A 27,602-nucleotide genomic window follows, 5' to 3' on the forward strand; every position below is an offset into this window, starting at 1 on the left:
TGATTGATACAGACCTGCAGCCACCAGAGAGAGACAGGACCCAAGACCCCCTCAGTGTCTTGTCTAACAAGGTTCTCCTGACCACACCGCCTCCTCTGAGTGTGGCCGTGTCCTCCCCAGGCGTGGTTTTGTGTTCGGGGCCTGGGTCTGGCAGGGGGCTGGGGGTGGCCCAGAAGATAAGACGCCTACTGAGCCTGACTCCCACCCCAGGGGTGCCAGGGGACGTTGTCACTCCGGATTTTTCGGTCCTGTTTTCTCCCTCACCCAGACTTCATGGAGGCCATGCTGTCTCACGGGAAGGGAGCCGCCTTCTTCCCCCACCTGTCGTGCGGCATGCTGGGAGCCCACCAGCAGCTCCGCATCCACCTCACGGCCTGTGCGAACATGTGGGGCGAGTACTGGGACAGCCTCACCTGTGAGGTGAGGACGGGCAGGCGGGTGGCTGCCCTGAGCCTACCCTCAGAGGGTGAGGGACAGTCACAGCTTCTGCAGAGCCCCCTGAGGTGGGCACAGGCAGAGGGTTCCTCATGCTTGAAAGAACCTTCCACACCTTTTCCCCTGAGGTGCAGTCCTGGGACCACTGTGGGCAGGGCCGAGAGATCAGAGGGGCCCAGAGGGGCCGTGTGCCCGCATCAGGAGACAGTCAGGGCTCGGGGCCATGTCCTCCCCCAGACCTGGAGTGGCTCACTTCCTCATCACTCCCCTTGTTGGCTCATTCATCAGTGTGAATGGGCGCCCTTGTGTCCACCCTGCGGGCATGCAGGCTGCAGGGACCAGTTCACAGCCAGGAGCTTCTGGGTGAGTGTGGAGACTTGAGATGTGGGTGCACAACCCACTGCTGTTTAATTATTACATTGAAGTTCATGGACGATCTGTTCCACCTGGAAGGTTAGCTGTGTAGGTGATTTGCTGCAGATAATTTTTATATGCTAAGGGATAAGACTCTCTCTCTCTCTGACACACACACATGACAAAGGGATGTTCACTTTAAAATACAGGAGCACTTTGCTGACAATAATGGCATAGGAAAGACATCCCAAGTGTACACTGTCACTGTCACTGTCCTCCCGTTGTTCATCGATTTTCTCGAGCGGGCCCAGTAACGTCTCCATTGTGACAATTGTTACTGTGTTTGGCATATCGAATACATCACGGGGAGCTTGCCAGGCTTTGCTGTGCAACCGAGATACTCTCGGTAGCTTGCCGGGCTCTCCAAGAGGGGCGGAGGAATCGAACTCGGGTCAGCCGTGTTGGCTACATGCAAGGCAAACGCCCTACCCATCGCTCCAGCCCCTCAAGTGTACAAAGGATCAGAATATGCATCTGATGGCCAGTGAACACATACAAACATATTGTTTCCACTGAGTGTGAAGCTAGCATAGCATTCACAGCAATCAACAAAGGGAAACTTTCCTTTGTTTTTGCACCACACCCAGTAATACTCAGGTGATCTTGCACAATGTCTTTTCATATTCTTTGCCTCTTTGTCTGTCTGTCCCTCTCTCTCTCTCAATCTCTCTCTCTCTCTCTCTCCTTTATTTTGGGCATGATGGTTTGCAATACTGTTACTGAAGGGGTATCCACATCCCTTTACCTTGTTTCAGCACTCAGTTCTTGTCTAGAGTGATAATTTCCAGCTGTCATTGTCATAATGGGCACTTCTCTGTCCTAACTGCCATCCACCCCTCACTCCCAACTGTGTCAGGCTTCCAACCATGGACAGGTCTTCCTGGCTCCAGTTTCTACTGTCCTTGGGTATTAGTCTCGTACTATGTTTTTTTTATATCCCACAAATGAGTGTAATCATTTTATGTCTGTCCCTCTCCTTATGACTCATTTCACTCAGCATGATATTCTCCATATTCATCCATTTATAAGTGAATTTTATGACTTTATTTTTCCTGGTGGCTGTGTAATATTCCATTGTATAGATGGACCGGCACTTTTTTTTTAATGTAGGAGCACTGCTATTTATTTTATTTGTTTAAAAAATTTTTTTACTAGTGAATCACCGTGAGGTACAGTTACAGGCTTACAAACTTTCATGCTTGCATTTCAGTCATACAATGATCGAGTACTCATCCCTCCATCAGTGCCCATTCTCTACCACCAGTGACCCCAGTATCCCTCCCACCACCCCTATCCTGTACCCTCCATCCTACCCTGCCTCTGTGGCAGGGAATTCCCTCTTGCTCTCCCTCTTTTTTGGGTGTTGTGGTTTGCAATAGAGGAATTAAGTGGCCATCATGTTTGGTCTATAGTCTACTTTCAGCCTGCATCTCCCATCCCGAGTGGGTGCTCCTGGAACCCTTTACTTGGTGGTCCCTCTCTATCTGAGCTGCCTTTTCCCCCAGCATGTGAGGCCAGCTTCTAAGCTGTGGAGTGATCCTTCTGGTACTTATCTCTACTGTTCTTGGGTGTTAGTCTCCCATTCGGTAACTTTATATTCCACAAATGATACTGCTATTTATTCAGTCATTGATTAAGCTGATTGAATTGGGCATGAACTCTACATTGCTTTTTAAAAAAAAATTTAATTTTATAAGTTAGTTCACAATGTTCAATTACATTCAATATTCAAACACCGATCCCACCACTATTATACTTTCCCACCACCAAATTTGGGATGTTCCCATCCCAAACCCCAATCCCTGTCCCAAAACACAACTGAAATAATATATTTCATATTGTCTGTTATGAAGAACTGCTGACCATGCTTACAAAAAAGTGTTCATATAGGAAACAGTGTGAAGATTGTTCTGTTTTGGCAGGAGACATTAAGACATTCTATAGAATATCACTAACATGTTGTTAAAGTTTGGGTGATGTGAGCTTTGGTATATTTATCTGAAAATATGTATATATGCATATATATATATTTCCCTCTATGATTTGTTGCCTACTATCTGAACCCCATCAAATGTGGTGTGGCAATTATGGAGAATGGTTAGGGAGTGTTTTATGATTTGTCATGTTTACTCATATGTGAGGCTTGGCCCGAGCGTGTGGGGAGCATCCTTGAGCGTGGCGGCAGTTGGGTTGTGGAGGTTTTTGGCTGCCAGAACTGGGTTCCTTGGGGCGGGGAGGGCTCTCACCCACCCCCTCTAGGGTGCCCTGGGACCAGAACATTTTTAAGTCTGGTTGTTGACATGTGGATCTCTTGTTTTCATTCTTCTTTCTTTTATTTTTTAATTATTTTTTTTAATTTATTTATTTTGCTTTTTGGGTCACACCCGGCAATGCTCAGGGGTTACTCCTGGCTCTGCACTAAGGAATTACTCCTGGCAGCGTTTGGGGGGACCACATGGGATGCTGGGAATTGAACCCGAGTTGGCCACATGCAAGGCAAGCGCCCTACCTGCTGTGCTATCGCTCCAGCCCCATTCTTTTTTCTTTTAAAAAAGATTTTCCTCCCTCTCGTTTTCAGTGTTGTTGACTGTCGCTGGATATTTTAGCTTTCTCACCTCTCTATACCACCCACATACTTGGATCCCCTTGGCCCCGATCCCGCTCCCCCTCTGTCTCTTCCCCCTCGATTTCTTTTCTTTTCTACCTTTCTCCAAAAAGAAGTTTTAAAAAAAAAAAAAAAACAGACAGGCTTGGCGGATACCATCCAAGTAGTAGAGCACATGCCTAGCCTGTCTGAGACCCTAAGTTTCATCACCATCGCTGCGTGTCACCTGAGAAGCATCAGAAGTGGCCCCTGTTGAAAAAGATAGAGAGTCAGAAATTTGGCCAGCGGGGCAATAAGAGGCCAAAGACGGTCAGGCTGGACAATGTGTGCAGGGGCTGATGGAGAACAGAGAGGGCCGGGAGGGCAGGGAAGTTGGGACCAGGCCTTTGAGGTGATAGATGAGTGTCAGGCGTGAGTCCAGTTGGGAGCAGCCTGTGGAGCCCCTGTGTCACCTGGAATGTGGGGGGAGGGGTGTGCACAGAGGACCCTGGGACCCCATGCATGCAGCAGCTGCCTCTGAGAAGAGTGATCGAAGGCTACCGTGTTGGCAGGTGGGCGAGCTGGCGCCCATGGTGATCCCGGTGTCCTTGGCCGTGGTGGGCTGCCCCATCAGCTCGCAGAGGATCAACTGCTACACTGGCGGGCAGCTGCAGAAGGAGCCCATCATCAGGTCTCGGCCGCGCCCTTCTCTGCTCTCCGTGCTCAGCCGCTTGCCTAGCCGCTCACCCTCTCGAGTACAGGGCTGTCCTGCAGGGGTGGAGAAGTAGGGGTGGGGAGTGGGGGTCCTGCGGGCTGGGGCGGGGCAGGAGGAGTTAGTGCAGCTCCAGCACTGGATCATGGGACCCCCTAACCCTGGGCCTTGGGACTCTGAGATGACAGACCCCTCTGGGGCTTCGTCCCTGCCTATACCTCCGTCCACACCCCGTTCTCTGCCGGGGCCCTGTCTGTGAGGCAGTGGCTGCAGACCCCTGAACCTTGCCTGCCGCCCCCCCCACCCCCCACCAGGTTTGGCACCCAGCTGTCTGGAGGAAACAGGGTGACACGGATGCTCCGGCTCAGCAACTCCAGCCCCTGCGGTGAGCCACCCACGGGAGCTCAGGCTCTGCCGTGTGGGGCTGGGCAGGGCAGGGGGTGTCCATTGGCACCCGGAGCCCAGGGGCCCAGGGCTGGTCTGGTCCTGGGTGTCCGCGTCCCTTTGCTGAGGGACAGAACCTGCGGGGGATGCCATTCCTCAGCACCTGGGCTGCCTGCCAGGTGCTGGGCAGAAAGTGGGGTGTGGGGCAATGGGGTTTCTGCTGAGGCTGCCAGCGTCATGGTGAGCACTGGCTGTGCATGCTGGGGAGAGATGCCAGGGCCCAGGCTTGCCTGCAAGGGGCCCTTGGGCCTGGGGGAATTTCTAGGGAAAGCAGGCATCGAGGTCACAGCTGGACAGGCCCCTGCGGGTGGAGGTGGGATCTGTCCTGACAGTGTGGACAGAGGAGGTGGGTGGGGGAGGGCAGGCAGTTGCCAGGCCTCTACCACCAGGTCAGAGTGGTGGTAGAAGGTCAAGGGAGAGCAGACAAGCCTGACCCTAGGGGGACATGTGGAGCCTGGGAGAGAGAGGGGAGGAAACAGTGAGGAGGGCAGAGTGAGACCCCTTTCAAGTTGTGGACAGTTGGGGACCTTAGGGCTATAGTACAGTAGGTAGGGCACTTGCCAGGCATGCAGTCAGCCTGGTTGGATCCCTGGTATCACATATGAACTCTGACTACTGCCAGGCACAATTCCTGAGTGCAGAGCTCAGAGTAACCCCTGAGCATCATCAGGTGTGGCCCCTAAACAAAAACGACAAAATACTGCACACACACACACACACACACACACACACAAACACACACACACAGAAATTTGGAGGGTTGTGTGCCCAGCAGGGCCTCGAGAGACAGTTCTACTTCTCCTGGGCTGGGCCTTCCAGGTGCAGGGATGGGGCATGAGGATCCCGGGAATCCTGGTCAGACAGAAATGCACAGGGCAGTGCCTGCCTGGCCCAGCCAGGCAAGGAAGTGAGAGCAGGGAGTGAAGAAGGTTGGTGGCAGGTCTCAAGGTCAGCAGGCAGGCCCGAAGGGGAAGCTCCCTGAGCAAAGACCCCAGGTGCCGGGATGGACGCGTGCTCATGTGTGATAAGATCTAGTCTCATGGTCCGCAAAGTAAGGGGGATCCGGTGGTGTCGGCCCATCAAAAGGGCTGGTTGGATGGGGCTCTTAGTAAGAAAGCTGGGGCCCCTGCATTGGCAGAGAACAGACAGCCACTGGGGGTATGTGGGGAGGTGGGGTCCAGAGACCCTCAGCAGCAACTTCCTTACCCCGCCGCCCCTCCCCACCCACCATCCCAGACATCCGGCTGGACTGGCAGACCTTCATCCCCGACAGTCGGGAGGACCAGCTTCTGGAGCTGCTGGTATTCTATGGGTCCCCTTTCCCTCTGCGGGACCAGGCTGGGAACGAGATTCTGCAGGAAAGCCCCGAGAGCAGCATATCCTTGTCCCCAGCTCTCTCCATGGTGTCCAGCATCAGCCAGGAAGCCGAGACTGTGAGCTGGGCAGTGGGTGGGCGGGCAGGGACAGAGGCAGCAGCAGCCCCCAGGGAAGCCTCAGCATCTCTGTGACGGCAGGATGAGGGCAGATGGAAGTCCAGAGACAGGGCTGCAGCGAAAGTGGTCTCGGTGGTCCTGCAGGAGCACGAGGGGGTGGCCTCCAACTACCCCTACAGCATCAGGCCCTTGCAAACGGTGAGCCGGAGGGGGGGGGGGCAGTGGCTGGGGGCCCTGCAGGGGGCCCGGGCTGGTGTTGAGGCTGTCCTGTCTGTGCCAGGTGGTCCCTGCTGGCGGCTCGAGCACCATCTACATCTCCTTCACGCCCATGGTCCTAGACCCCAGGCACCCGCAGAAGGTGGAGTGTGCTGGCTTCGCCCTGGGCTTCATGAGCTTGGACAAGGAGGTGAGGCTGTTTGGGCCCATCCCGGGCCCCACCACCCCTGCCCCAGGCCCAGCAGCTGCCACCTGGCTTGTTCTCTGCAGGTAGAAAGAGAGCTCCCCGGGCGCCGGCGGCGAGGCCAGGACTTTGCCGTGGGGCCCCTGAGGCTGGACCTGCATAGCTTCGTGAGACTTGCACAGTGAGCCTAGCTGCTGGCCGCCCCATGGGTGCCCCCCTGCCTGGACAGTGGTGGGGTCCAGACAGGAGTCTGGGGGCAAGAAGACCGGGACGGGAGGGAGGGGAAGCTGGCACGTGAGCCCAGGGTCCCCTGAAGCAGGAGGGGGCCAGCTGGGGGCCCTGAGACCCTGCCTACCAGCACTGTCCTCTCTGCCAGGCTAAGAGTCGAACCGGCCCAGGGTTTGGAGTTCCGGCAGGCAGCCAGCGACCTCCTGCCCCAGGGGCTCGACTTGGAGGTGAGTGCCCTGGACCCCTGGCCAGCCTGGCCTGCCTGTACCTCAAGTGTCCCCTGGGTCCCGGGGGTCTTACAAATCCATGTGCTCTCCCCAGCACCTCCTCCCCCCTGCCCCCCCCCCCCGATTCCAAGAACCCAGGGCTGGAGAAGGGGGGCACATACACACCAGCCTTTCAACCTGTAGTCCCCCCAGATGTTGAGCGAGCTGGTGACCACGCAGCACCTGAAACTGGTCAACACCTCGGAGATCCCCTACTACTTCCATCTCGCCGTCTCCAAGCCCTTCGCTCTGTCTCGCGAGGCGGGGAGGGGCCGCGGCAGAGCCTCGCGGCAGGAGTGGCTAATGCTTGGTCCTCGGGAGAATATGCTGGTCAGTGTCTGTGGCCGTTGGGCCCACTCCCGTGCCCTGAGGGAGTCCCAACAGGGCGCAGACACCCCGTCCAGAACCACTCAGGCTGCCCCCCCCACCCTTGGACCCCGCTGGGCACACATGAGGTCTGGTCCCTCTCCCCATCTCAGAGCCGGGCATGTGGCAGCCGGGGCTGGCTGCCATCCTTCCAGATGGGCCTTTCTCCCTCACTTCCCCCCACCTCCTGCAGCAACCAGCATGTCAGGGAGCAGTCTCCTTCTCTGATCCAGAGTGGTTGCGGCCAAACTGGTGTTGTGAGTAGCCGGCAGCTCCGTGGGGAGCGAGGGGGATATACTCTCACCCACCCGGCACTGGCTCCCTTTCTCACTTGTTTTTGGGCCACACCCGGAAATGGTCGGGGCTTATTATTCCTCTCTTCAGGAATTACTCCTGGCCTTGCTCAGGGGACTACAGGTGATGACGGGGATTGAACCCGAGTCGGCAGTATGCCAGGCACACGCCCTCCCTGCCATGCTATGGCTCTAGTCCTGACTCCCCTTTTCAGAGGGGACCAGGGGTTCCCGACATGCTTGTGGCACACCCTCCAGGCACGTGGGGTCAGTCACAGGGCCTAACCGTGAGAAGGCTCCCAGAAACCACAGGGCACCAGGGCTCAGACCTGCCAGAAGCCCCTCTCCCTGGGCCCACAGCCTTGTCTCCGCCGCTCTCGGCAGCTGTGTTTCCCCCCAGCAGCTGGAGTGACCCGAGGGAGGCAGAGCTGACCTGGACTTACATGTTGCCCCCTCGCCCCCACCAGTTTAAAATCTGCCAGAGGCTCCTCACTGTCCTCAGGATAGAAACACTGCTTTAGGGGGCAGAGAGGCGATATGGCAGGCAGGGTGTTTGCCTCGCACGCAGCCAACCTGTAGGTCCCATCTCCAGGAGTGCCCCCCTCACCGAAGACAACAACCACAAAGGAAAGCACTTTCCCTGCACTAGCCCCTGCCTGGCCACCTGAGGATGACAGGCGGGGCAAACGTTTGTCCCTCCCTGTGGCTCGGCTCCCGAGGGCAGGCCCAGCTGGACCCCACGCCCACTGGTGCTGGGTGCCGAGTAGGGCCTGTGTCCACGGAATGAGCTCGGGGGTCGGAGAGGGGGAGGCAGTGTGTCTGTGTGTGAGGGGCCGGGCACCCCACAAGAGGCAACTGCTGGGTGCTGGCCAGGCGGGGCTGGGCCCGTGGGAGAGGGAGAGGAGGGCAGTGCCCCCGGCGGCCGGTGGTGACAGGCTTGCCCGTGTGTGCGCAGGTGGACGTGTCCTTCCTCCTCAGCCTGGAACTGCTATCCTACCAGAAGTTCCCGGCGGAGCAGATGCCGCCGGGGGTGGCCCTCCGGCACAGTGAGAGCGGAGAGAAGGCGCTGGTGTTCACTCAGGACCTGCTGCTGGAGTACACCAACCAGGCCACGCAGGTGAGGGGCTCTGTTGCGCGGGGCTCAGCCTAGATGCCCCAGGGGCCCCCTGGGACCCAGCCCCCGCCCTTGGCCCCAGAGTCCAGGCTGTGTTGCAAGGAGGCCCCGATCCAGGGCCAGGCTGGAAAACCAGGGAAGGCTTTGTGGAGGAGGCACGAGCCTGTCCTCCTCTTTAACTGGGGAAGGAAAACTTAGATTGAAAGTCTGCCCTATGTGAAGGCCCTGGGGAGGAGGTTGTGGAGAGGGGCTTGGGGCATGGGAGGAGAGGGAGGGAGAGCGGGGAGGGAGGACTTGATGCATAGGCCAGTGACTCCCAGGGTCCAGGGGGAGCTCAGACGTCAGGGTGATCGGCAGTGGGGTACGGGCCACAGCAACGTGGGGGTGCCCCTGGGCAGCTTCTGTCTCTGTCCCCAAGGTGGTGCCCCTGCAGGCCACTGTGATTCTGCCCCAGCTGCAGCTCTCCACCAGCTGGGTGGACTTTGGGACCTGCTTCGTGAAGATGAAACAGGTCCGGGAGCTCTGCCTGGAGAACCTGAGCAGCTGCAGGAGCTACTGGGTCGTGCTCATGGGTACGCCGGGTGGATGGGACTGTGTGGTCCATCCCGCTGGGCCCTGCCCTCTGTGCCCCCCCGCCCCCAGTGACCCGCAGGTCACTCTGCCCTATGTGTGCCTGTGTGTTGGGGGAGGGGTCGTCAGTGAGCTGCCTGTCCCCCTGCGGGGGTGCCCTTCCCATTCCTGCAGCCCAGGAGAATATGGACACGGACCCAGGGGCTTTCAGCGTCTTCCCGGGAAGAGGGTTGCTGGAGGCACGACCAGTCAACGGGCCCCCTGCCTCCGTCGTCCTGAAGGTTTTCTTCACTGCCAGGTACGGCTTGGCCCTAGCTGCCCAGCACTGTCCCCCGGGGGTGTGGGGGTGCCCGGAGCCCGCTCACCCGCCCTGCCTCCCTGCAGGATGCGGCAAGAATATAAGTGCACGCTGCTGGTGAAAGGCGCGCTGGGTGAGGACACGTGTGTGCTGAGGGTACGGGGCCAAGGCTCTCACGACGAGAAACACGACCTGCCGTCGCCCGGCTCCTGAGGGGCCTTGGGCAATACCTGCTGCTGGGGGCCAGGTTTGCGGGCAGCACTGATGGGAGTCCTCAGCCGGGGTCCTGGGGTGGGCACAGCTTCCGGCCAGGCTCTGAAGGCCTTGCCACCATTCGGGGAGACCCGGGCAGTTGGAACTCGCCCCCACCCCTGGCTGGAAAGAGACAGTAGAGCCTGCTTTGCACGAGGCCGACCCAGTTTGAGTCCTGGCCCCCACACCCCACAGCGGTCCCCTGAGCTCTGCCAGGTGTGCCACCCTCTCCCCCTCAAAATTGTTACCCACATTGCATGGAAGAAAGACCAACACAAATGGCTGGAGATGAGGGTGACGCGCGTTTACTTTGCTTGCTCTGCCTCTCAGCCACAAAGCCCCTCCCCCACCCCAGAAGAACCTGGGGGCCCTGGGTGCGGTCCCCTCCTGGGCCCGCGGAGCTGGAGTGCCAGGCGTCCTGGCTGCCGTGCTGGCCTCCTGGGGGCCTCTCCTCGGCCACGGCTGCCCTGGTGCTGCGCGGCCAGCGCTCAGTTCCCGGGGTACTCGAACACGGCTGCTGCGCCCATGCCCGTGCCAATGCACATGGACACCACGCCGTAGGCCCTGCGGAGGAAACATGGCCAGCACCGGGTGAGGGGGGCGGGGGACCCAGGCCCCCACCTGGACATGCCTGCACCTGCCCCGGCCAGATACACCCCCACCCCCACCCCCGCCATCCCCAAGAGGGGTTACTCACCTCCGGCCGCGGCGTTTCAGCTCATTCAGCAGCGTGATGACCTGCCGGGCCCCAGTGCAGCCCAGCGGGTGGCCCAAGGCTACAGCGCCCCCCAGAGGGTTCACCTTCTCCATGGGGATCCCCAGTTTCTCCACGCAGTAGACGGCCTGGAGGGAGGCAGAGAGGTGTGTGGGCTGCGGCCTCCCGGGGTGGTGGGGATGGGGCGGGGGTTCTGGGGGTTGCCCGGAGTCCGGCTGGCTGCAGGGAGGGGAGTGGCCCACCTGACTTGCAAAGGCTTCATTGATCTCAAAGATGTCCACGTCCTTGACTGTCAGTCCTGCAGACAAGGAGAGACCTGCACTGACGCCGGGGCCACCAAGCAGGGAGGGCTCCGTCCATGGCTTGGTGGGGTTAGGGACAGGGTCGCTCTCCTGACCCACCACCCCTCTACCCGTGCCCCACGACAGCATGCCAGGGATGTGGGTGGAGACAGAGCAGGCGCCCCACCTGCTTTCCGCAAGGCCTCGGGGATGGCGTAGGCGGGGCCGATGCCCATGACATCGGGCGGGACTCCAACCACTGCGTAGGACCTCAGGACCCCGAGGATGGGGAGGCCCAGCTCTTGCGCCTTGGACCTCCGGGCCAGCAGGATGGCGGCCGCCCCGTCGCTCACCTGGCTGGAGTTTCCTAGTGGCAAAGCACACAGAGGGTGGTGACGAGGCTTCAGGGCAGGGCCCAGGTGGGTCAGCCCCTCCTGTGCCCCCCCCCCCCCCCCTGCCCAGGCTGGGCCGACAGGGGCTGGCCCCGCCCTTCTGCCCCAACGCACCCGCTGTGGTGGAGCCGCCTTTCTTGAAGGCCGGCTTCAGCTTGGCCAGGCCTTCCATGGTGGTGCCGGGGCGGATCCCCTCGTCCTGGGCCACAGTGATGCTCTGCTCGGTGCCCTTGTCGTCCCGCACCGTGGTGGTCACAGGCACGATCTCGTCGCGGAAGCAGCCCTTGCTCTGGGCTCTGGCTGCCCTGTCGCACCATGGAGAGAGCTGTGCTCAGGCCCTGGGGGGCAGGGGCTGGGCAACCAAGGCTGCCAGGGGATGAGCATGGGTTCCCACCTCTTCTGCCCCCCCCCCCCCCCCCCCCGCTCAGCCTCCAGGGCCTTCCTCACCATCCCACCCCAAAGGAGAAGGCTGGTGGGACCCCTTTTGAGTCCTCGAGAGAGACCCGCCTGCTGGTTTGCTGTGTATGTCTGTGTGTTGGGGGGTGGGAGGGTGAACAAGCCCAGGGCCTGCCCCCTATTTCTAGTCCCGGCACCCGGCTTTGGCCTGCTGCTAGGCTGTCTGCTTCCAAAGAGCTACAGCGACGTTCACTGAACTTCTCCCCCGACTTTGGGTCTGACCGCTTTGACGCACGAGACACTTTATAGGGCGCCCCTGCCATGCTGCAGAGTGTGAGTGCCTGGGAGGAGACCTCAGCTTTTGCCAGATTCCCTGGCGGTTCCCTGCCCCCATGGAGCGGGGTCCACGCCCTTTCCTGTGACTTTTCCACATCAGCCCAGCCCTTGCCTGAGGCCTGAGCAGTGGCATCCCCTGGAGTCACCCCCAGTCCTGCTTCAGGATGCGCCCAGGATCCCCAGCACTGCCGGCCGCACAGTCCATGCTATCCAGAGAGGCTTGTGGCCGTTGGGTCCCATCCCCTAGTGCTGGTCCCTCCATATGCCCCACACAGCTGGGGAAACAGGCCCAATGCCATAGAGGACAGTGGCGCTGAGCAGACAGGGGCGGGACGTGGCCTCCACATTCCTTTGCACCCCCTAGAGCGCAGGAGGCTCAGCCACCTGCCCTGGCCCTCGGTGGAATGAGAACAGCTCTGGCCCAGACCCCTGAGGGCAGCCCGCAGACCTCACTTTCCACTCCCCGCTGCACTCACTTCTGCTGGGAAGCCAGCGCAAAGGAATCTTGCTTCTCCCGTGAGATGCCAAACCGCTCGGCGACGTTCTCCGATGTGATCCTAGAACGCAGAGAGCGAACCATGTGGGTGGAGTCCCCGCAACCCCCTGCACTGTCACAGATCCTGGGGCTGGCAGCGGTCTGGGATGGAGGGTGTGGGGGGGCGAGGCACAAACTACCTCTCCCTGGCGGTTTCCAGCCAGGGCAATGATGGTTGGGGTTGGGGGGCTAGAAAGGCCACACCCCAGGGCTGGAGCTGACCTGCAGAGGCTGGGCCCCTCGGGGAGATGGGTCTCTGGAGGTGCAGACACCAGCGCCGCTGCCTGAAACCTTGCATGGCCCGCAGCGGTGGGCCTTTCCCCCACCTGGCCAGAGACGCAGAGCCCAGAGGCCGGCAGGCCTGCCCTTTGGCCTGGCTGGTGCCTGGCTCCCAGCTCTCCCACTAGCCCACCTGGTAAGCACAGGTTCCCCCTTCCTCAACCTGCTAGCCCCCAGGGCTGAGGGGTGGCTCTCACCCCTAGGTGAGAGATGGAACCTGTTTGGAAATATCTGGGGGAGAGGGGCACGGAAGGAGGAGAAGGAAAAGGGAAGAGCAGGGTCTTCAAAGGAGCCCAGCAGGATGGACAAGGTGGGAGAGCGGCCCCGGGTGGGCTGCTGACCGGGGGCGTTGGGCACACTCACCCCATGGGAATCAGGCAGTCTCTGGCCTTATCCTTTTCCACCAAGCGTGAAGTGATGTTCCCGGGGTTCCCTCTGTCTGCCAGAGACATGGACTCTACCCTGCGTGGGAGGAAGGATGGACCAGGAGGCCATCACCAGGACCGCTCCCCAGGAGAGCACAGCTGCAAACAGCTGGACTCCTGGGAAGTCGGGGGGCTGCCTAGGAGCCCCAGGTGGGGCCTTGGCCAGCAGGGCTGGGGGCACAGGTTCACTGAGCCCCAGCTCTGCCTCCACCCCGAGCCCGGGGCCAAGCACCGGCTGCTCACACGCCAATTACAGAATCGGTGCCTCAGGAACTTCCCCAAGAAGGTCCACATTTGGGGGGGGGGGGGTTACACGTGGGGACAAGCGTGACCTTTCAGGGACCATGGATTCAGAGGGGTGGAGGGGGAGATTAGATCCCAGAGTGATCAGCAGCGGCTGGTGAAGAAGCCCTGCGGGAGAGCATCTATGTGCCTTGCGCATGTGAGGGGCCCTGGGTTCCATCCCCAGCACCGGGAACCAGAACACAACACTCCAGAGCGATCAGATCAGCCCAGCACACACAGAAAGAGCTGAAGGAAGGTACCATCTCAACCCCATGGGGTCAAAAGGGCCTGCAGGAGACGGTGGCAGGGGCAGACCTACGAGAGAGTGCCCTGGCTGACTGTCTCCTGTGCCATATTAGTGGGGCTCTCAGGCATTAGTGGTCAGTCACAGGAGCTGTGTCCCAAAGTGGACACAGACTTGTCCACCTTGCCCTCAATTGGAAGGCTCAGGCAGTTAGCCCCACTTTTTTTTTTTAACTTAAATTTAATGTTATGATGGAGGTAACACAGGTTCTGAGGACTACTGACATTTATGCTTCTGACACACAGTTAATGCTGCACCACTGCCACCAGTCCCGAGGGTGTCACACCCTCCCCTGCTGTCCCTGAGTCTAGTGAGCTGCAGGCTGCAATGCCCAGGGAGTTATCCATTGTCAATAAGGGCCAGTCCCAGGGCCCCTGCTCAGCTAGGCTGCCCTGGGCTACTCTTCGTAATAGCCCTATAGGCCACTGGCCTGTGACAGGTGGGTCCTTACAGGAAGCTTCTGCACCTGTGGGACAAGCACCACCCAGCCTGGGCACATGAGGCCTCTGGGAGCTCGCTCCAAGGCTCCCACCTGTCTCCCATCACCCCCACACACTCCCTGTAAGAAGGGGTGCTGTGGGCCTTGCCAGAACCCCTGTACTTTGCTCTGTGGCTTGACTGAGCGCTGGGGACTCCACAACACTCATCAAACCCAGAGGACCCTGAGAGGAGGGGGCGTGATAGCTCTGGCTCTCCCCTCCTCCCCTCCCCCACCCCCACTTCCAGGAGCTTGCCTGGGCCTGCAACCCCCACCTCCAGGGGGTGCTCCTGAGTCTATATCCCCACCTCCAGGGAGTGCCCCTGAGTCTGCACCCCCACCTCCAGGGGATGCTCCAGAGACTGTACTCCCCACCTCCAGGAAGTGCCCCTGTGGCTGCACTTCACACCTCCAGGGGGTGCCCCTGGGTCTGCACTCCCCAACTTGTGGGTGCTCCTGTGTTTGCACTATCCCACCTCCAGGGACGCCCCTGTGCCTGCACCTCCAGGGGGTGCTCCTGAGCCTGTACTCCCCTCCTCCAGAAATTGCCCCGTGCCTGCACCTCCCAACTCCAGGGGGCGCCCCTGAGCCTGCACCCCCCCACCTCCAGGGGGCGTCCCTGTGCCTGCACTCCCCAACTTGTGGGTGCTCCTGTGTTTGCACTATCCCACCTCCAGGGGTGTTCCTGAGTCTATACCCCCACCTCCAGGGGGCGCTCCTGGGCCCGCATTCCCCACTTCCAGAAGGCCTTCCTAGGCCTACACCCCCCAACTCCAGGAGCATGCCTGTGCCAGCACTCCCCACCACCAGGGGATGCTCCCGAGCCTGTATCCTCCCGCAAAGTTCTCACAGCTTCTGTGGCCATCTGCTGCAGTGACCCACCCATCACAGATGCAGCCATGTGCCTTGGAACCCAGCAGGCAGATGAATATTCCCTTCTTTGCTCTAAAGCGGGGCATGTGACTGGGCAGGAGAGCAGAAGTCAACGAGAGGGAGCGGTTCTCCAGGTTCTCCCACAGCTCTCGGGGAGCTGTTTCTTTCAAGAACTTGAGAAGCCAAGGGCCACAAAGGAAACCCAATGTTTGCCTGGGCTGAAAAAAAGCCTTCAAGAGGCCAGTTTGATTTCCACACTACAAGAGAGAGAGGAGAGAGAGGAGAGGCGAGGAAGAGAGAGAGAGAGAGAGAGAGAGAGAGAGAGAGAGAGAGAGAGAGAGATAGAGATGGAGAAAGAGGGATGGAGGGAGAGGGAGGGAGAGAGAGGAGAGTGAGAGGGTGAGACAAGAGACAGAGAGACAGAGACAGAGAGAGAGATCAGGGGGACCTTCCTTGCTGCTTTCTTGGGAACCGCTCCCAGTCAGCCTGCTGCTAAAAAGGGCTCAGGGAGCACTCCCCAAATCAGTGCCTCTGAGGACCACAGAGGATGAAATTAGTTTCATTGTTGCAAGTTGGTTAATAAGCTCTGGCAGAAAGAAATTCTTACCCACAGGCCATGCCAATGTCATAAGACCCATTTCTGATGCCACCTGCAACAAAAGCATTTCATAAATATCCTTCTCCAGAGCGTCTCTTCGGGGGGTCAAGGCGCCTCTTCCCCACCTGTCTCTGGGTGGGGCTCAACCACAGCCACAGCCTCAGAGACAGAAGTCCAGGGAGTGTCCAGAGAAAGGCCATTTCCACGCTTTCTGTGCCTACGTCCTCTTAGAAATCCTGAGTGCAGGCCCAGAGACGCCCATCCAGGAGCCAGGACCACGGGTGGGTGCAGAGGTGCAGTCCCAACTTACCCGCAATGTTGGCCACTGCTTGCAGCCCCGAGGAACACTGCCTGTTGACTGTGGACAAGGGCACAGTCTCAGGGATGTCACTGCAACGGAAGGGGAGACCGCAGGATTAGCTTGGCTGGCAGTCAGAGTTACTGCCCAGCATGACCATGTAACCCCCTCATGCCCCCGAGGAAAGCAAGGCACAGCTCCCACCACAGGGCAGGTTGGTACTGGGCAGAACCTATTTCTGCAGGGACTTGCACCCCAGGGACACACATACACCTCTGCCCCACTTACACACACGCGCGTGTGCACACACACACACACACACACACACACACACACACACCCTCTACCAAGGCCAAGCTGAGCCCAAACACACACACACACACACACAAACATACACACACACACATACACACACACACACACACACACACACACACACACCCGCTCTGATTCTCAACCAACTCAACCAATGCCAAGCTGAGCCCAAAGGAACTGGAAGGTTGCTGGGGCCATAGGGATCCTTCATGGAGTTTCAAAACTCAAGACTATGCATCTGTTTCCGCCAAAGAATAGAGCAGCCCATGAAGGCCCAGTGCTTTAGCTCAAATCTCCCATGTGTGAGGCCTTAGTATGGATCCCCAGCACCACAAAATTTTTATTTATTTATTTTTTTGCTTTTCGGGTCACACCTGGCGATGCTCAGGGGTTACTCCTGGCTTTGCACTCAGGAATCACTCCTGGCAGTGCTCAGGGGACCATATGGGATGCTGGGCATCGAATCTGGGTCGGCCGCGCGCAAGGCAAATGCCCTACCCGCTGTGCTCTCACTCCAGCCCCACCACAAAAATTTCAAATGGGAGAAGTGAAGCAAAGAAACTTGCACTTCTTCCAAGACCCCCTCCATCGAGCTGGATGCCTGCCTCTCTGCACTCTGCAGTTTGTCTGTTCTCCAGCTGGCCCTGATCTTTTCTTCTTGAATCCTACCTATTCAGGGCCAGGTACACACTGTGCTCTCTAGAAGCTCATAATTCAGTGTAAAATAAATACTGTGTAAGCTAAAAAAAAAAAATTAAATGGTGGGGGTAGGGGGTTAGTGAAGCAAGATGTTTGTTTTGAGGCCATACTTGGTGTTGCTCAAGGCTTACTTCTGGCTCTGCATTCAGGAATTATTCCTGGTGGGGTTCAGAAGACCATATGGGATGCCAGGGATCGAACCCAGGTCAGCTGCGTGCAAAGCAAATGCCCTACCCGCTGTACTATCGCTCCAGCACCAAAGCAAGTTTTTATTGAATAAAATGTGCTTAGAAAGATATGAGAGGAGAGAGAGGAAACGTGTTCAAGAGAGAACAAACACAGGTTTCTCCACAGTTTCCACAAGCAAAGGAACACAGAGACAAGAAAGCGATATACATGTCCAAGGGAGAACATGGGCTTGAAGAACAAGTCTGTGTTTTATTTTATTTTTTAAAGCCCTGAGAGAGAGAGAGAGAGATCAAAGGCTGAGCATGTGCTTTGCATGCAGAAGGCCCAGGGTTTTGGCACTGTTTTGAGGGGGTCGCAGAGGGTAGTGGTCAGGCTTACTCCTGAGTTTGCTCCGGGGTCACTCCTAGTGAGTATCAAGGGATCGTATGTGGTGCCAGACACCGAATCCAGGTTGGCAAAGTGTACGGCAAATGTGTATGTACTCTCACTCCAGCCCCCAGGAAGCCCAGGTTTGATCCCAAACACTGCACACTCCCCTGAGCGTTACTAGGTATGGCTCCAACACTCACACACTCACACACACACAGACACACAGACACACACACACACACCAATAAGAGAAGAGAATCTACTCTGGGTCCCAGCACTAGCATGAAAGAAACGGCTGCAGTTTGAGTAGAGAAACATCCCCACGCCTCAGCCCTCTTAGAAACTGTCTGGCTAACGCTGTCTGTCCTCTCTATCCCTGGAAATCCTCTTTCCAATGAGACAAAGAACCCTGAAGGCTGGTGGGCTCTAACACCCCTGTTCTAGCAGGTGCCCCTCATGTAAACCCCCTCCCTGGAAACTAGGGATCTGCTCCTCCTGGTCAAGGGCATAAGGCATTGGGGTGACCCCCCCAGTCCCATGGACTCAGGGCTGAGGGGCAGGAACTCCCCAGTGATGCTGCTGTAGTCAGAGCCAGGCAACCTGAGCCTGAGTCCAGATCCTGCTGAAAGCCTCTCAGGCCAGCCCCATTTAACCCCTCCCGGTACCCCAACCTTGCATCAATCCCCATCTACCTGACCCATAGGCAGTCAGCGCACATTGAGTCTGGGTCAACTGTGGGGTGTGGACAGGCTTCTCAGGAATGTTCCAGAGCAACTATACAAGCCCCTGGGGACCCCAGAAAATTCCGAGGGGTGAAAATTATGTAAATGGGTTGGGAGGGGGACCAATTAGTAAAACTGAGGGCCACAGGAAGGAAACAAGATCAGAGGGAGGTCATGATCAGAAAAAGGCTGAGAAACACTGACCCAGAGATGCCTGAGCCTCACAGAGACGATCAATCTACCAGCAGAGACAGAATGGCAGAGGCGAAGCCATTTGGCCAGGAAGCACATGGCCGGCCAGCGGAGAGGAGGCCCAGGCGCTCGGGGAAGAGGACCAGGGTGATGAAACTGTTTGGTCAGGGTTTGTAAGTAGGGCAGAGTGAAGGAGCCAGCCAGCACTCCAGGGTAAGGGCAGGACCAGGAAGTCAGCAGGGCAGTGGTGGCAGGGGGAATGGAGAGGTGGGGAGATAAGGCTGGTGGGATCAAACCGTGGGAGTCCAGTTTGATCTCTGACTCCAGCCCCAGCAGCCCTGACCTGCCCCGTCCCTACAGGTTCTGCTTGTTCTTATTCAATGTCCCGATGGTTTCTTCACATGGGCAGAGGGCAGAGCTAACTAGTTCTCAGATTGCTGTGTGAAGATCATTAACACACTTCCCTGGCTCTCAGGGGCCCTCAGGAGTCACCACCCCTTGCTCCAGGATTCTGCCCTGTTTCAAGTCTCTGCCAATGGGCAAAAGGTGGAGGGTACCAGCTTGCTCAAAGAGCAGAAAGTTCAAAGGGCAGAGTCCGCACCTACTAGAGCAAAGCAGCGAGCGTCTCTGGCTGAAAATCAGCTCTGTTGAAAATCAGTGCAGTTGCTCCTGTCCCAAAGGCCTTGTTTTCTCTGGCTCTGGGCAGTGAATACACCCCCCTCCAGAAGTAGGGGAAAGGTGAGAGGCACCAGGGCAGAGCACAGGGGATCCTGGGCACACCAGTGTCCAGTCCCCCAACGCCCATAGGCTGAGACCAGTGGGGCCAGCACCCACATAGAGCCAATACCACCAATCAAAAGCGCATACATACCACAGAAACTGGGCGATGCGGGCCATGATGGCCCCAGCCCCCGGCTGAAGCACATTTCCTGCAGATGACAAGTATCGATTCAGTGCCAGGTAGCGGCAGGGGCCTGGCACTAAGGCAGCTATGATTTTCTACAGGAAACTGAATCCTGCGCAGGCTCACTTGAGTGTTTAGAACTTCAGGGTTTGGAGTCCAGGTGTGGGGGTGCTAGCGGGGCAGTCACACAGCAACGGTCTGGTGGGTCACTCAGCCTGGTCTGTGTGGAGGGGCCCAGCTACCCTCCCCACTGCCCTGATCTGCCCAACAAGCAGCCACTGGGTGGATGTATGCCTTTAAAGGGGACATGGAAAGGAAAGCATGTGGTGCCAGGCTTGTGGGCTTGTTCCTTAGCTTGTGGGCTAAGGAACTGTTTCTGTTGGGTGGGGTGGTGGGAGGGACTCGCCTCTGAAAAGACACCTGGGAGGCCCTGGGGAGGCAGAACAGTGACTTTCACCAGTGGTGGCATGCACAATCACCCCCATTAGTTTCCAGGTTAGAGGACCTGGAGCAGGAGGCGAAGGTTGCATGCAAGGATAAGAGATTGAGTCTAACTCTGCAGCCCATTCCACAGGCCTCAGTTTCTCCACCCACAAATGAGGGGCTGAACAAGATGGTGTTTGGTGCTCCCTTTATCCTGGCCTGGTACACACAGGGATGAGAGTACATCGAGAGCCTATGGGCACTCTCGAAAGACCATGTTAAGAGCCTCTGCATTAGAACGTCCCCACCATTCCATCACTCCGACCAGCCTTACAACGGTGAGGCACTGGGTTGGACCTAGCCGGGTGGAGGGGGCCTCAGAGGAGAGGGGGACGCAGGGGAAGGGACAAGAAGCTAAGGGGAGGAAAACAAGTGAGTTGAAACAGGCGAGAAGTCCAGTCCTGCAGGGGCACTGAATCAGAACTGCGTGGACTCTGACATTTCGCTCGGGGAGAGCCGGCCTCGGGAGGCAGAGGAGGGGTCTGGCGCACCCGGCCCGAGGAGGACGCTCACCCACGCAGATATCGCCCAGCTGCTCTGGACGTAGCTTCACATCCCGGAGAACCGCGGTCATGACAGCCGAGAGCAGCTCATCGGGGGTGGTGTCCTGCAGCAGGAGGCGCGGCAGCGGTCACCCCCTGAACCCGCCGATCCGTCTGCAGCGCACGGGGCTCCCGGAACCCCAGCTCCTCGCCCCCCCCTACCCCCCTCACACACAGTCGAGGAGCGCCACAGCTCGGGTGCGTGCAACAGGGAAGAGCCCGACCCCCAAGCCAGATCCAGCGGCCTCACCTTGAAACCACCGCGGCCGCTTCGGCCTATGGCCGTGCGCCGGCCGTGCACCACCACCACGTCCTCGGCGGACGCCTGCGGAGCGCCGGCCCTGCATGGCTCGGCCTCCACTGCCGGTTCGGAGCCCGAATCGGGCCGGCCCTTCAGGTGACCCAGCACCACCTGCAACCTTCGCATGGCGCAGCTCGGCCTGCTAGACCCGACTGGGCCAGAACCGACCGCAGGAACCAACAAGCCGCGCCCCGCGCAGGCGCGCAACCGAAACTTGGGCTTAGTAGCCTCAGCACCGCCCACAGCCCTGCGGGACAGACGCATCCTCCGAAATCCCGCCCCACCTCCCACCTCAGCCAATCACAAGGTGCATCTGCCCGAAGTCCCTCCTTCTCCCCCAAAACTGCGGAAAGCCAAGTCTACAAGTCTCCGCCTGAAGCCCCGCCTATCGTCAGCCACACAACCAATCAGAAGGCGGGTTTTCCTGAAGCTCCGCCCAGACACGGAACCTGGAAAACCTTCGGCTAGCCACCAAATCCTAGAGGAGATTCTTTTGACAGCTCTTGTTACGTTTTTGGGACGAGTTTGGTGGACACAACTGGGGCGCTCGGGGACTCCCCCCCGGCAATGCACAGGGGACATGTGGTGGCGGGTAGCGAATCAGACCCACCCCCCCCCGATGCAAAGCACTCTCTATGCCCCTGGAGCACTCTCCCCGCCCCCTTTGTGGGCGTCTTTATTTAAAAAAGCTTTTTAACATTAGACTTACGAAGTTATTCATAGTTGAGTTTCAGGCATACCAGCACCCGATCTCACCACCGTGCTGCGTCTTTAAAATAGCACCCAGCACCAGGTCGGAATTCCTTTCTCTTCCTGGGCACCCTGGCGGGCTAGGCAAGCAGAAGGCGGGGCTGCTGAGCCTGGGGCTGGAAGTGCCAGTGCTTTATTTCGACTCCCCCTTCCCATCCTCCCAGCCGCTTCTAGGATCCTCAAGTCTGAGCAGGGGTTTCTAAGTAATTCTGAACACTCTGGAAAGTGCAGGAAAAAAAAAATCCAAGGGAATCTGATTTCTCGGGTGGTCAGAGAACGGATTTGTACAAGGTGCAGAGATGTGGCGTGATTCCCACCGAGAGGTTATTTGTTCCGTGCCCACCACACCCCCACTTGACTCGCACCTTCTCTCCCAGGGTACCCGCAAATGTTTGGTGCCTAGTAAGCAGCTCCTTAAACACCTGTCGGCTAAGCAAATAGCCAGGGCTATGCTTTCTATGCCCACCGGAGAGCAAAGGTTCTGGTCTCTGGATGCCTTTCAATGTGTCCCCCTCCACCTTGGGAAGCAATACTAACTTCCCTGCAGTTCCCAAAGGCTAGTGTACCTTTCAACCGGGGTTTTCTGCACTGGGGGTGGGGTGGGTAAGGTCGTGCTGCACCCCCCCCCCCCACCTACCCACCCCTGCCCCCTTCCAAGCAGAGCTTGTAGAAGATTCCAGAAGGCCTCTTCCACCTTGCACTTGGTGCTAGGGGTTGCGTGTTGTGGGGGGTGGCGGGTGGGAAGGGGGGGAGGCTGCATAGTCAGCGCTGCCCCCTGGGACCCTCCTCCATCCTCGGAGGCGGGATCAACCATCCCTCCCAACTCCACCCGCTCCCGCCGACCTGAACCCGGGATGGGGAGGGGGGAGATTGGTCCCTCACAGCCCCATCAGAGGCCTGGAGGAAGGATATTCGCGGGGGTGTACCTAGAGACTGGGGGGGCGTTCCCTGTAACCCCACCCCCCGCCCCAGGCACGCGGCGTCCCCGTGCCCGCCCATCTTGGGTCTGGGCGGCCCTTCTCGGAAAGCGAAAGCCGGCGTCCGGGCGGGCCGGGCGCGCGGGGCGGCGTCGGGGAAGAGGAAGCGCTAGTCGAGCCGGCCATGGCAGAGGGGCACCCCGCGCTCCTCGCGTGCTCCCTGGCCTCGCTGCCCCTGGTGGCGCTCAACATGCGGGTGCGCCGCCGCTTGGCGCTCTTCCTCAACGTGCCCACGCCCGTGGCGGCCGACTGGACGGCGCTGGCCGAGGAGATGGGCTTCGAGTACCTGGAGATCCGGCTGCTGGAGACGCGCACCGACCCCACGGGCCACCTGCTGGAGGCCTGGCAGGGCCGCCCGGGCGCCTCGGTGGGCCGCCTGCTCGAGCTGCTCGCCAAGCTGGGCCGCGACGACGTGCTGCAGGAGCTGGGGCCCAGCATCGGTGAGGACCCCCGCTCAACACACACACACACGCACACCCTCCCCGCATACACACACACACACACACACACACCCTCCTAGCGCACACACACGCACGCACACACGCTCCCACTCACTCAATACACACACATACACACACACACACACACCCTCCCAGCGCACACACACGCACGCACACACGCTCCCACTCACTCAACACACACACACACACACACACACCCTGCAAGGGGGATGCCGCAGGCCAGCCACAGCTTCCTTCCAGTCTCAGGCCTGAGATGAGGGGGTGGAGGAGGGGACTGCTCTGAGCCCAGTTCCTGTTTTCAATATCTGGAAAGATAGGGAGATTGAAGAAGAGGCTGAGGAGGGAGAGATTGCTTAGACGGAAGCTTTCCTGTGTGAGGGCCAGGAGTTGGGGTGGGGGCTTCAGCTTAGAATCACAGGGCAGGTAAGGGTTTAAGAAACCTGCTTGGCAGGAATTTACCATACTGTCCGCTCCCAGCTCCCCCATACAGTGCACATCACAGCATCCATTTGGGCTCAGAGGCTCAGACCACTACACCCTGCTTGTCTGGGCATACTTCCACTTGGACAGACACCCCCCCACACACACACACCTGTGGGTCTCAGGCCCTTCCAGTATGCAGCCCCCAGACTCACAGATCCCAGAACCTGATTGCAGGTGCCATTCTCAGGAGCCACCTCTCTCCCTTCTGGGAAGGGGAGCTGGGACAGAAACCAGAGCCTGACCCTACCGGCTTCCCTGCTGGCCCAAACCCCACTGCATTCCTTTGAGATGCTCCAATACAGTTGGGAGGCCCCCTTGACCCAGCTTTTTGGCTGTTGGAGGGGTCCTGGAGCACAGTGAGAACCAGGGAGGTGGGAGAGGGGCACCCCCGGGCTAGCTTCCTCACCCCAAATCTCTTCCCAGAGGAGGATTGCAAAAGGTATATTCAGAAGCAGCAGGAGGAGGAGTCTGAGAAGCCCCTCCAGGTGCCCAAGGTGGGCAGCAGCAATCCTCGGACACCAGAGCGTTCAGGCATCACCACCCTGGACGACCCCCTGGGTAAGCGGCTGAGGCCTGGGGGTGTGGGGGTTAGAGAACAGAGGTTCTCTCCTGTGGGCCAGTCATTTCATGTCTAAGCCTCCCTCTCCTTACCCAGGACCCAGAGTAACAATCCCCTCTAGGGATGGCGCAGAGCTGGTGTGTCCAGAGATGGGCAGGCGCTCATCCTTCTGCCCCTGGGAAGGGCACTTTCTCTCAGCCCTGTCATCTCTGGACTGGGGTGGGGTCCAGGACACGGCTCTCTCTGCTTCCCTCCTCCCCAGGCTTCCTTTCCAGCCCTCACCTACTCCTGCACCCTCACCCTGGTTCTCTCCAACCAGGGCAAATGCCTGAGCTTTTCGATGCTTTCATCTGCTACTGCCCCAACGACATCCAGTTTGTGTATGAGATGATCCAGCAGCTGGAACAGACCAACTATCGGCTGAAGCTGTGCGTGTTCGACCGCGATGTCCTGCCTGGCACCTGTGTTTGGTCCATCACCAGCGAGCTCATTGAGAAGAGGTGGGCAGGGTGGCAGGGGACTTGGGCTGTGTGCACCATTGGCTGTCTGGGGATTCTCTTACCTGGACCCTTCTTTTATGTTTTTTGCTTTGGCTGTGCTCAGGGTATACTTCTGGCTTTGTACTCGGGAATCACTCCTGATGGTATTTGGGGGACTATATCTGGTGCTGGGGATTAAAACCAGGTCAACTGTGTGCAAGGAAAGCACCCTACCTGATGTATTTTTTTTTCTTTTTTGGGGGGGGCGGGGCTTTTTGGGTCACACTCTGTGATGCTCAGAGATTACTCCTAGTTCTGCACTCAGGAATTACTTCTGATGGTGCTCAGGGTACCATATGGGATGCCAGGGATCGATCCTGGATTGGCCACGTGCAAAGCACATGTCCTCCCTGCTGTACTATTGCTCCAGCCCCACCTACTGTACTTTCATTCTGGCTTCTCAGGCATGATGCTTCTGCCCAGAGCACAGAGGGGTCTTCCAGAGACTTGTGGGGGAAGGGGGAATGAGGCAGGTCGCAATGGTACTTCAGTACCTGTAACCTGCCCTCTTACCCCTAGGTGCCGCCGGATGGTGGTGGTTGTCTCAGACGATTACCTTCAAAGCAAGGAATGTGACTTCCAGACCAAGTTTGCACTCAGCCTCTCTCCAGGTAAACTCACCCCTGCTCTCAACTCCTCCACCCCCCAGCTTCAGGAAGCCGGTCTTCCTTTCTGCTGCTTTGAGGATCGCCTCTCGGTCTCTCACACCGAGTGCACATGCACGCATGTGTCCTTGGTGCAGGCAGATGTATGCCAGGGGAGCTTGGCCAGGAGTGGCCCCCACTCTCTCTGTGGGCCAGCACCTGGTGTCAGCTCTGCATCCTTTGGCTTGTAGGCGCCCATCAGAAGCGATTGATTCCCATCAAGTACAAGCCCATGAAGAACGAGTTCCCCAGCATCCTGCGCTTCATCACCATCTGCGACTACACCAACCCCTGTACCAAGTCCTGGTTCTGGACTCGCCTTGCCAAGGCCCTGTCCCTTCCCTGAAGCTGGCCCTGGGGCCCTGGGAGTGCGGGTGTATCTGCCTGGCGGGATGGAGGGGCTCCTCTTGCCTCTCACCTTCCAGAGATCTGCACCTGCTGTCCCTCTCTGGGTGCCCTGCCCTACATCCTGCATGCCCCGTGGCTACGAAGAGCGTGTCCACTTGCTGGTCCCAGGACAGTGAAAACAGCGCCAGCTGGGATGAAGAAGAGGACAGTGGGACTCGGTGTCTCTGCCTGAGGACTAAGTAGGATGAAGAGAGACTGCAAGTACTCCGTTCAGCTCGCTGTGGAAAGTGAACCTGTGACTGTTCTGAGTGAACAGTCTTGGCCAAGGGTGAGCTGGCTCATAAACCAAGTGCTGGACATCTCTGGCACAGGGCACTGCTGGACAGCTGCTGCCACAGTGGTACCTTAGGATGCCTTTGCCCACCTCATCTCCCTTTTCCCCCTGTCTGCCGGCCCAGTCAGGGGGGAGCCCACTAGGAATGCGATTCTCCAGTGGATCCCACTCACACATGCTTCTGATTCCTCCCAGGCTCTGCCCACTGTTCAGGGAACGAGTTCCCAAGAGATTGGCCAGAGCTTTTCACTTTCTCTTTCAGAGATGTCTGTGGCCATATGTACCGGACCTAAGGTGGACTCCAGCCTCTGGCACAGCCAGCACATTTGGCTGACCTCCTCAAGCTGCCCATAGAAGGTTGACAGACAGTCACACAGAGAGACAGGAGTGCGGGCACACACAAACGAAATGACTGTCTGGGAAAGGCCTCCCCGATGCAGGGACTAGCCCAGGGTGCAAGATGGGGCACTCTTTCCTCTCTTTACTTTCTCCTATACTTACTGAAACTCTGGAGAGGCCCCAGTGTGCTGTATTTAAGCAGCCAGGAAAGCAGAGGGAGGCGGGGGAGAGCTGGAACTCGAGCAAGTTAATCACAGGCAGAGCTGTTTTCTCTCCAAAGGGGATTTGGATATTACCTGCAAGTTCTCCTTGGGGGAGAAAATGTCATAGTTTCAGAGGTCTGTGTTCCTGAGCAGACCCCAGGACCCTAAATCTCGCTGGAAGTGTGTGCACCGACAGTCAGGCTGGAATGGGCATGGACTGCCCCTGTCAGGGCCTTGGGAGGGACCCTCGCTGCTGCTTGGTTCTGAGGTACTTAGTTCTCTGAGACTGCCCTGCTGTGCTGCTGGAAAGTGTTTTTCCGAAAGTCCAAAAATGTTTTTCACACCTGTTTTATTTGGGTTCCTAGTACCACTGGTTGGTTATGCCTCCCTCTGTGTCCTGATTTTTTTTTTTTTAAATAAAGAATTATCTACTTTGGGAGCATCAGGTTTCATTTGTCTGGACAGAATCTGCAAATAGTAACATGAGATTTCTCCTAGGCAAGAAAACTGGCTTTTGACGTGGTTCAACTCATTTGGCAGGGCCCGCATGATGGCTTTACCCCTTACTGGGACCCCAGGCAGAACCAGGGTGCACAAGCCTCAACACTTAGCCTTCTCTGGGTTAGGGGCCTGGTCCTGGGGCCTGCCACAGCCAGTGGGTGGATACTGCTTTTCTAGGATTCCAGAGAATCCCAATTCCAACCTTCAGATCTCTGGAGAACTCAGCTATCATTAAAGAATGGTGATCTTGGCTAGCTCCTCCAACCCACTTACTCCTTTGAACATGTATCTTGCATGGGCATCTCTATGTTTCATTGCTTGCTTGTGTCCACTCTGGAGAAGCCTGTCTTCTCTCTCAAGCATATATTTCTCCCTTTCTCCTCCGCTCACATCTTTCTAAATAAGATTCAATCTAAATTTTCTTGCTTCACACACACACACACACACACACACACACACACACACACAACAGTGAAAGAAAGAAAAGTGATCTTTGGGGATTGTGTTAATCCTAAGGTTGTAAAGCTATCCTTTTTTTTTTCTTTTGACTTTTTGGTCACACCTGGTGATATTCAGGGGTTACTCCAGGTTCTATATGGAGTAATTACTCCCGGTGGTGCTCTGTGACCATATGGGTTGCCAGGGATAGAAACCCAGTTTGGCCACGTCTAAGGCAAGCATCTTATTGCTGTACTGTCATGTGGTGCTCTCTTTAAATGGAATCTACAGAGATAGTACAGACGG

At 58.0% G+C, this 27,602-nt stretch overlaps 3 protein-coding genes across 3 annotated transcripts in view; 2 read left to right on the forward strand and 1 right to left on the reverse strand.

The window, feature by feature from the left end:
• Positions 1-9,770, forward strand: part of DLEC1 (DLEC1 cilia and flagella associated protein) — a 40,875-nt gene extending 31,105 nt beyond the window's left edge. Inside the window, exons 25-37 of the mRNA XM_056129344.1 lie at positions 269-420; positions 4,006-4,124; positions 4,460-4,530; positions 5,826-6,022; positions 6,104-6,220; positions 6,303-6,428; positions 6,509-6,603; positions 6,799-6,877; positions 7,070-7,246; positions 8,531-8,692; positions 9,108-9,261; positions 9,434-9,557; positions 9,644-9,770. Coding sequence (XP_055985319.1) covers positions 269-420; positions 4,006-4,124; positions 4,460-4,530; positions 5,826-6,022; positions 6,104-6,220; positions 6,303-6,428; positions 6,509-6,603; positions 6,799-6,877; positions 7,070-7,246; positions 8,531-8,692; positions 9,108-9,261; positions 9,434-9,557; positions 9,644-9,770 — 1,700 coding nt within the window. The remainder of the gene's footprint in view (positions 1-268; positions 421-4,005; positions 4,125-4,459; positions 4,531-5,825; positions 6,023-6,103; positions 6,221-6,302; positions 6,429-6,508; positions 6,604-6,798; positions 6,878-7,069; positions 7,247-8,530; positions 8,693-9,107; positions 9,262-9,433; positions 9,558-9,643) is intronic.
• Positions 9,771-10,092: 322 nt separating this feature from the next.
• Positions 10,093-20,947, reverse strand: ACAA1 (acetyl-CoA acyltransferase 1). Its single transcript, XM_056129240.1, has 12 exons — positions 20,670-20,947; positions 20,391-20,484; positions 19,362-19,419; positions 16,017-16,096; positions 15,716-15,758; positions 13,107-13,205; positions 12,406-12,486; positions 11,312-11,502; positions 10,993-11,172; positions 10,767-10,822; positions 10,507-10,652; positions 10,093-10,373 (listed from the first exon to the last, which is right to left on the reverse strand). The coding sequence occupies exons 1-12, from the start codon at positions 20,844-20,846 to the stop codon at positions 10,298-10,300; spliced, it is 1,281 nt and encodes a 426-aa protein (XP_055985215.1). The 5' UTR covers positions 20,847-20,947; the 3' UTR covers positions 10,093-10,297.
• Positions 20,948-22,533: 1,586 nt separating this feature from the next.
• On the forward strand, positions 22,534-26,790 carry MYD88 (MYD88 innate immune signal transduction adaptor). Its single transcript, XM_056129533.1, has 5 exons — positions 22,534-22,887; positions 23,815-23,949; positions 24,270-24,450; positions 25,009-25,100; positions 25,325-26,790. The coding sequence occupies exons 1-5, from the start codon at positions 22,572-22,574 to the stop codon at positions 25,477-25,479; spliced, it is 879 nt and encodes a 292-aa protein (XP_055985508.1). The 5' UTR covers positions 22,534-22,571; the 3' UTR covers positions 25,480-26,790.
• Positions 26,791-27,602: the final 812 nt, after the last annotated feature.

The sequence above is a fragment of the Sorex fumeus genome, unplaced genomic scaffold (assembly GCF_029834395.1).
Source record: "Sorex fumeus unplaced genomic scaffold, SorFum_2.1 ptg000072l, whole genome shotgun sequence".
NCBI lineage: Eukaryota > Metazoa > Chordata > Mammalia > Eulipotyphla > Soricidae > Sorex > Sorex fumeus.

Coding starts and splice junctions, on each gene's coding strand:
- ACAA1 (XM_056129240.1), bottom strand. CDS start 20,846: ATGCGAAGGTTGCAGGTGGTGCTGGGTCACCTGAAGGGCCGGCCCGAT. Junction 13,206..15,715: donor GACATTGGCATGGCCTGTGG/GTAAGAATTTCT, acceptor CCTCCCACGCAG/GGTAGAGTCCATGTCTCTGG. Junction 10,374..10,506: donor CTGAAACGCCGCGGCCGGAG/GTGAGTAACCCC, acceptor TTTCCTCCGCAG/GGCCTACGGCGTGGTGTCCA.
- MYD88 (XM_056129533.1), top strand. CDS start 22,572: ATGGCAGAGGGGCACCCCGCGCTCCTCGCGTGCTCCCTGGCCTCGCTG. Junction 22,888..23,814: donor GGAGCTGGGGCCCAGCATCG/GTGAGGACCCCC, acceptor ATCTCTTCCCAG/AGGAGGATTGCAAAAGGTAT. Junction 24,451..25,008: donor AGCGAGCTCATTGAGAAGAG/GTGGGCAGGGTG, acceptor TCTTACCCCTAG/GTGCCGCCGGATGGTGGTGG.